The sequence below is a fragment of the Micromys minutus genome, assembly GCF_963924665.1.
Source record: "Micromys minutus genome assembly, chromosome: 15".
In the NCBI taxonomy this organism is placed as follows: domain Eukaryota; kingdom Metazoa; phylum Chordata; class Mammalia; order Rodentia; family Muridae; genus Micromys; species Micromys minutus.
Genome location: NC_137984.1, coordinates 37,806,201 through 37,814,883, shown reverse-complemented (window position 1 = coordinate 37,814,883; position 8,683 = coordinate 37,806,201). Strand labels below are relative to the sequence as shown.

At 40.2% G+C, this 8,683-nt stretch overlaps 1 protein-coding gene across 1 annotated transcript; it reads right to left on the bottom strand.

Moving 5' to 3' along the window:
- Positions 1-7,463: 7,463 nt before the first annotated feature.
- LOC308430145 (eukaryotic translation initiation factor 1A-like) lies at positions 7,464-8,212 on the bottom strand. Its single transcript, XM_080929259.1, has one exon. The coding sequence runs from the start codon at positions 7,902-7,904 to the stop codon at positions 7,470-7,472; it is 435 nt and encodes a 144-aa protein (XP_080785385.1). The 5' UTR covers positions 7,905-8,212; the 3' UTR covers positions 7,464-7,469.
- Between the last annotated feature and the right edge of the window lie 471 nt (positions 8,213-8,683).

Below are 8,683 nucleotides of genomic sequence, written 5' to 3'. Positions count from 1 at the left end.
ATTTGTAATCTTTTGACTTCTTTTTGCTCTCTAATTGCTCTGGCCAGGACTTTCTTGTATAGAATTTTGTAAAACCTTTCCTCTGAGTGGCATGGATATTATACTTTGATCATATGCTGTGAATCATCTTCTCTACAGTATGAATCTTATGCCACGATCATATGGTATGAAACATTCAACTCTTCTCCATCTTCCATAGAAATGTCATGTTCTGTACACCCTGGCTTCTCCTGCTCTTTTACTCCCAGCTTTTAATAGTAATGTGCTTTCTCAAATGGGGGTCAATGCCAAACTGTTTTCCTGCTATGCACCTTTTCCGTCAACTTTATTACCCATATGCATTTTTGAGCTATCAGGATAAACACTCCATCCTGAATGAGATTATTTTGATTCCATTTTCTCTTCTTTTCCCCCACATTCTTGGGCTTGGTAGCTTTTTAATTTTAATCGACAATGACTGGTCATACTATTTTAAATGATTATATTACTTATAATTTTATTCCTACTTTTGTAACTCTACATTTCACAAAGATTCTTTAAGCATGTGAAATTAATCCCTATTTGCTTCAAAATATGTGTTTCAATGTCTGATTGGAAAGATTCCTTAACATGAAAGTTAAATGAGCTGAGATAGTTCATGGCTGGATCTGGGACCCGGAGCTGAACATCAAGAACTCCATCTTAAGTGTTTGGCTGACCTGAGACATCTTGAACCAGGCACTTTTGTGAGATTTTTTCCCCCAATTTTTCTCTATGCTTTAAAGTGATTTGTTAATTTCAAAAATGCCTTTGGTATATAATTCTAATACATATCAGCTAAGAATACAAGAGAATTAGAAACTAAACAAATAAATGGGGGACATGGAATATAGGTCAGAGATAGTGTGTATCCCTAACATGTAAGAAGGCCTAAGTTCAAGTCCTAGCTATTCAAACAAAAGAATAAGCTATAATGTGATGAATCAAATTAATAAAGTATATTATGGGCAATTTAAAATCTATATTATAAGGCAAAGAGACTGCTTTTAGTAAAAGAATGTGTTCTTTTATTGTATCTGAAGAAAAATATTTTGGAACTAAGAAACAAACTACTGAGTGTTTTCTGAAGAAAAGAAATGGGAAAGCTGGAAGAAGCCTGAAAGGACTCCCTATTGCAATTTAAGTAGCTAGAAACAAATGATCTGTTATACCTTTTTCATGTGCCACAAGAAGACTCCATCCTTTTGGTCCACATTGAACCTAAGTTCCCATGGGGCTCTGCAGCAAGGCTGAGCAGGATGGAGCTCTAGAGAGCAACTGTGGGCAGGCAACGGGCAAAACCGTGGTCTGGGCAGGCAGCAACCCAGAGCTGAGGGACACATCTTGCTCACTATTTTTACAAACAAGACCGAAAATGCCCCTAACTCCACATGGTATCCAGACACTTTGCTGTTGCATACTAAACTACATCAAGCCTAGAGGGGAGGTGACAACATTTAGTAGGAAAAGGGAGCGATAGAAGATGTGAAAAGCTCAGTTTGGAGAGGATTGACATGGAGGAGAAAGGATTCCTGGGTGGAATTTCAGGTCATGTGGCTCACTCAGTTCTCTGGGCTGATCAGCATGGTGAGGCTCTGACCGCAAATCTAAAGCAACGCGCTGCAGCAGAAACCCGTTCCCGGAATGGCTCTCACAGGGAGACAGAGATCACCCAGAATTAATTAGTTTGACTTTTTAAAAAATGAAAATCATTAAACTTCCTGAGTTTTCTTGGTCAGGCTTTCTAATTTTCAGAGCTCTGATAACTTTACTCTGTGCACAGTAAGTTCTACCCGGGTCATCCCATGTGGGCTTTGGCTCCCTAAGCTCTCTGTGACCCTGTGGCTCCTTATGGCTGGCCTCTAAGCTATTTCTAGAGCACCAGACAGACTTCAGCATGTGGATACTTATTCTTCTAACCTTTAGTGTAAGAAGGTATTAAAATGCCGTGCTCCACCACCTAGACACAAAGACCCTGAGGCAGATTAATACAGCAGGATGTTTCTCTAAATCATGTTTTTCGATACTTCGAAGCGCATTTACACGTGAGTCCAATCACAGGCAACTCCATGCTGCTGAAACACACATGCCTCTGAGTCACTGACCAAAATCACAAAAAAAAAAAAACACCCAAAAACCATCACTACAACTAATAACAGATGAATGTTAAAGATGACATCCTATGGCATCTGAAAGACATCTGAGTTTGGGTACAGTGTTCAGATGGCAGATTGCTTCAGTTCTGGTGTGCAAAGGATTCAGTTCCTCAGCAAAGCCCAAACCTAATGTGATTGTGCATCAAGCCAGCACTGAGGAGATTCAGAACAAGACAAGGTCAGGCAGGGATACACCAGGCGCTGGTTCAAAAATCAATTAATTAATTGGCCGAAGCAAAATAAAAGCACCTGCATACTGGGTAGTGAAAGCAGAGGTGGTGTTCTGTGTGTGTAATTTGATGGGCAAACTTAATTAAACGTTATCCAGAGTAACGATTCACATTTTCTTTCTAGTTTAAGTTCATGCAGTGCTTAAGTTCTATGCAGGAGCCACGGAGACAAGCATTCTTTGTTCAGGTGTTGACATGACTCAGGTTCTACCTTCGGATGGGGCTTGACTGCACATCTCAGCAAGCCCCCTGCCTAACTGCACACATCACTTTATGTCTGTGTCCGTTCTGGTTAATATTGATCTACTCCATGTTAACTGTGGGATTTCTGTGTCCTACTAACACTCCGATTCAACCTGTGCACAATTTGCTTTGTTTAAAAAGAGAGAGATTGATTGGCTGGTTTTGAGTTATATGACTAACTTCATACCTTTTCTGCCTCCAAACCTGCCTGAATGTCAGTGCCCTGTGCACATGTAGTGCGTATGGGTAGCAGAGAGGAAGGTCAGATTCCTGGGAACTGGAGTTACATACGACTGTGAGTCTCCATCCCCAGCATTCACAGAAAAATAAAAAGAAAAGCAATAAACAACAACAAAAAATGGCTAGCCATGGCCACAAACAAGCCTGTAGCCCCAGCACAGTACTGGGAGCAGGCAGAATTTCTGAGGCTGGATCACTCACTGCCAGTCTAGCTCCAGGCACAGTGAATGAACTTGGCTCAAGGGAAAAATTTATGAATAAAAGTCTAAGACACTTGATATCCTCTTCTGACCTCTGCACACATGTTCAAATGTACCTATACATACACATATCCATCTATACAAGTACACCAAACACATGCACACACGCACACACACACACACACACACACACACACACACACACATTCACACACACAGAGAAAAGGGGGACAGGGGGACAGGGGGATAAGGAGAGGGGGAGAGGCAAGAGAGAGGGAGGGAGAGAGAGAGGAGAAAGAGACAGACAAATCATACCCCTATCATCGACATCATCATCATAGTTATAATAATAAACAAACAGTGCCTGATAAAGAGAGGGCTATCAAAGACATCTATTGAATGTGTCGAATTACTGGATCTTTCAGCACATCTTCCCAGCTGTTAAGGCCTGACCTCCATCGTTTTGGTAGCCTCTAGCTTTCCCTGTTCCCTGTCTGCACTGTGTCCATCACCAAACCAAACACAGTCAGCACTGCAGCTGTGGTCACATCATTGCTCAGTTCTACGGAAGACCCACCCAGATGTACACAGCTCCTGCCCTCCCATACTAGCCCTCTCATCTCTGCTCATCTTGGTGGATCCCTGGAAGCCTCAACTCTGCCTTTCTGAGCTGGACACGCGAGTCACACCTTCTTGTAAAAAAATCCTCTCGCTACATGCTTCCCATTGGATCCCATGATTGTCTGTGTGCCTTCTTCAGTGGCTACTTTTACAAAGGCTGTGGCTACCTAGCCTTGACTGCCTGACAAGTAGATGTGCCCAACCAACATTTTTAAGAATGCAATGGGTGAACAGAGTGAGTGTCACAATGTGTCCTGTGCAGATTGTGCTAAATGTAAGGTTTGGAGCGCAGCACATTGAGTTGGCCTCCCTTGAGCAGCCTCTGCTTTGCACCTGTTGTCTTTGAATGAAATTCTAATGAGATGGCAGAGAACACGCATGCATATTTATGAGGACGAGAATTTGGCACAGATTGGCACTGGGCTGTGCAGCCTGAGTGTTGGTATTTCATGTTCAGCAGCCTTCCAACTTCATGGCCACCAGTGCCATGCAACAGTGCTGCCAAAATTTTATTTCCAAAGTGGGCATGTTTTCCCTTGGGCTCTGTGTTAAAGCCTAAACCCAGAAGAAACGGAATATTTCATACAGTTTATCATAAAGCCACCAATTTAAAAAAGCAAACAGACTCTTGTGCAGATCATATATATTTTTTAAGTGTGAAGAAAGGAGAGTCCATTTGTTTGCTTTAACTCCCTTTGTTTGCAGTCACAGGATGCCAAGGAGTTTTTCAGAGCAATGAACCTACAGTGCATCCTTAAAGTTGAAGAAAAGAGGGGAAAGCCAATGCCATCCCCAGCAACTTTGAGCAGTGCCTTACCACATTCAGAAATACTAGATGGATACAGAACTTCTGAGCACATCTGGTCTTTCTAGAAACTTGGCTGTTTGTTCCCCCTTCTGGAAGACTTGACTGCTGTCTGTCCATTTGAGGCTGACGGAGATCTTCTTACATCATACTCCTCTTGTTTGTTGGTTTCCTCTCTCTCTCTCTCTCTCTCTCTCTCTCTCTCTCTCTCTCTCTCTCTCTCTCTCTCTCTCTCTCTCTCTCTCTCTTTCTCCCTCTCTATGCCAGGGCTTGAAATATTTATCTCCAAACCATGAGGGCTGTATGCACTCATTAATGCAAATATCTTAAAAACTAAAACTCAAAGAAACAAGCGTAGAGCACTCCTTTTTAATTCTAGCAGGGCGTTTGGCAGTAGAAAAACAAAAAATTGTAGGGTTATCCTGGCAACTTGGCAGTAAGACACAGCACCATCTCACCATTTGGTAAACTAAGGAGGGTCAGATCCTTGAGTGTGGTAAAAGGTTTGATAGATGTAAAACCAGTTTGTTTTGTTTTGCTCTTTATGATTGGGAAGTTTTTTTTTTTTGTTTTTGTTTTTTTTTTTTTTTTTTGAGGACTTTTCTTTGAAGACAAAAGCCCACCCTTTATGCATTTATAAGCAAAATGAATTAAACTTCAGAGCAGGCAGGGATTATTTGAGGCACAGAACAACAGGACAACTCAGAATTATTATTCACTGGCATTGGAGCTCTAATAGAATGTGTTCTCTTTGGCGGTGCATTCTTTAGTAGATCTAAAGACAGGAGCCAAGTTCATGGTGGGTCAGCACACTTCAGTACTGAATTCCATGGACGAAGACCTGCCTCATCAGTGGGAGGAAACAATGCATTTTTGTGCTTAAGTGCACACGTAGATCTGCTGAGGGGTCTTCTTACTCAACATGCTTTCTTTTTTTTTTTTTTTTCCACTACAAGTCATTTTAATTCTAATACTTCTGTCAACATATACTTAAACAGTGTAAACCACTCATGTTATAAGAATCATTCCTTCAACTAGAATTTGAAAAAATATAGATATTGGTAAGCAGGAAACAGGAACTGTAAATACCTCAGTGTTTGCCTCTGATAGTTTGCAATGACAGACACGATACTATATCCAAGTGTAACTCTTGTGCATGTCTGATGTGTATATGGTAAGTACATGCTGAGGACCGAGAGGACATCTTCAGGCACTGGTCTTCACATCCTAACTTGGGACAATCTTTTGTTTGCTGCTGAATGCATCAAGCTAACTGGCCTATGGTCTACCTTTCATTCTGTACTAAAATTTTACAGTAGCAATGGAATAAATCTTAAGTAACAATATATTGATACACTGTGTAGAGCAATAAAAAGGTCCAGTGATGTGTTCTCTTTCTAAAGACACACTGTCCTTCTGGGGCCATGGGATCTGTCTCTAATCTGGCACTATGTCTAGTTTCAGTTTATAAAATTAGCCTTTACAAAGATCTACATCAACATCTAGAAGAGATTCACCAATCAGTGATTAGGAAATTATTTGCCCTTCTTTCTTCCTGGCTGGAGAATTGTCTTAAGCTATATTAATTATCATGGGCTAACTGGAAAACAAAATTAAAGGTGAACACTTGTTTTCATGGTCAGGCACCATTTGAAGGTGTCTAGAATAAAACCTGAGAAATTCCTTAAAAAGGCATCTGAGGACTGACAAAGTTTATACTTACTTCCTAAGCAGCAAGGGTTAAACTGCAGAACCCTAATAACCAGCATCACTTAAATCACTTAAATGGGAATATAGTTAAGTTTTATCTCAAATCCCAGAGTATAATTTACAAAAAGAAAAAAAAAAAAGCCTCTCATGATATACTAGAAATCATCCAGTCATTTATTTGTTTTATACCAGAGATATAATGAATGTATTAAAAAAAAAATGTTTTTATACCAACTTATTTTTATTGTTTCTAGATTCCTCCATTTAGAAAACAGGAACCATCTTTTCATTACGCTGTGGCTCCTTCTCCTTGAACCAAACTTAGTTTAAGGAAAACTTTGCTTGCACAATTATATAACTAACTTTAATTAATACATGGTAATTAACTATCCAAAGCCTCAATACAGTAGCTAACTTTTGGGAAATGACTTAACACAAACAACCTTCTTTGCAAAGTAAAAAATATTTTGTGTAAACAATTATCTTCTTTGAAAATTTCTCTATGCGAGTATCAGAACAGACTTACTTCTCTTTTTATTTTCATTTTCTGTATTTTGGGTATGCCTTAGAAAAGTAAAACTATATATAAGCATTGTCAACTATTATATCTAAAGTCAAGATAATGGATTATCTCTAAGTAATTTCTGCAATGACTAATTTTTAAAACTCAAAAATTGCTACCCATGAAATCTAAAAACTGCACTGTAAGATACCTTTTTATGGGTGGCAACAACTTGAAGGATAAAACGAATGTATAGAACATGGAAGTATAAAATGGCATGGCTCCACAAATACAAAAACAGCCATATTCTGTTTGACTCCACATGCAGACTTACATATCTGTAAGTCAGATGAGAAGTCTCAAATGCAGCCAGATGAGTACTATAAAGGTGTGTGCTGAACTAGGACTCACTTCAGCCCACAATGGTCACCTACTGACAAAAACACTCATGGGTCAAAAATGAAGTGTCACAAATGGAAAGGCAGTCCAGTCTCTTAACAGTGCACACTGCTGTGCCCTGAGTTCAGTGATATCCGTAAGCACAAAGTGTCAACATGTCACTTTAAGATAACTCAACATCTTTGGTTTTCAAAGAAATGTAATACTTCAAAATTAAAATTCATCAATTTGCATTAACAAGTCATACACATGCCAAATGAAGCTTTACTTAACAGCTGAAGGTCAAGATCCCAAATGTGTAGCACTATCTTCAGAAAACTTGGAATGTAACATGCTTAGGTCAGGTTAGATATCGTCAATGTCTTCATCATCATCTCCAATATCATCAAACTGGATTTCATCATCATCCCCAGGACCAAATGTGTCCGTTTCATTGATTTTAGCGTGTTCTGGGAGCTCTCCATATGCCTTCAGACTTCTTGCTTCATCTGCATTATACTTTAAGATTACGTCAGCTTTGTTATCTTGATAGTCTCGAAGACCAATCAGTATAATGTCTGAGGTATTTATCCAAACCTTTTTTCTCAGCTTTCCTCTTATGTGGCACAGCCTCCTCACGCCGTCAAAACACATTGCTTCCAACCATCCGTTTCCCAGCATCTTGATCACCTGAGCATACTCTTGCCCATCCTCCTTAAACACCAACTCTCTCTTCTCAGACTCGTTCTCATTCTTACCTCTGCGCCTGTTTTTGCCTCCTTTGCCTTTATTCTTTGGCATGATGGAGAGGACAACCACAGGAGTGGGGTGAGGATTCCTGCTGACAGTGGCAGTAACTCCTTTCCAGAAGCTACCACACTACTAGGATGGACGGCAGGAAGTATCTAACTGGTGGATCTGAAGCAACTGTGAGGCTGCCCTGTCAGTACAGAAAATCCACAGCAGCAAACAGCGTTCCAGAGTCCTGGCTCCTGATAGCTACAAAATAATGCGTCTGCTTCTGGCCTGGTTCTCAGGAAGGTGTAGTCTCTCCAGTGGTGACAAAACGTAGCAGAAGCCCTTTACCGTGGCAGCGCGGCGAGCAGCGAGACGACTCAATATGCTTTCTGTAGTGCAGCCACGGAAGCAAACCAGGCTTCTGCTTGGTGCACGTACACAGACACTCATGCATGCACACCACTACAAAGCTTGTTTATCAACAGTTCGGCACCGATTTTCACAATCAAACTATGCTGTATATTCTGATACATGAACTAAGTATAGTTTTTGGCAGAAAGCAAATTTTCAAAAAGGCAATATTTGATTTTATTTATTAAAACAACAACAACAATGAGAAAAAATGTTATGGGTTTTATTGTTTTGTAGCATTTTATTTTAAGTCGGAAACTCATATGTTTAATCCAAAGTAGTCACATAAAATCATATGTATTCTTGCTTTTGTTGTAAAAGTTTGAAGCAGTAGTAGAGAGTAAGAACTGGGATGCTATGCCTTCTTCTTTCCAGGGGTGTGACAGACATGGTTGCTGGCTGGTAACACTCTGGAAATACTGGTAGATGAG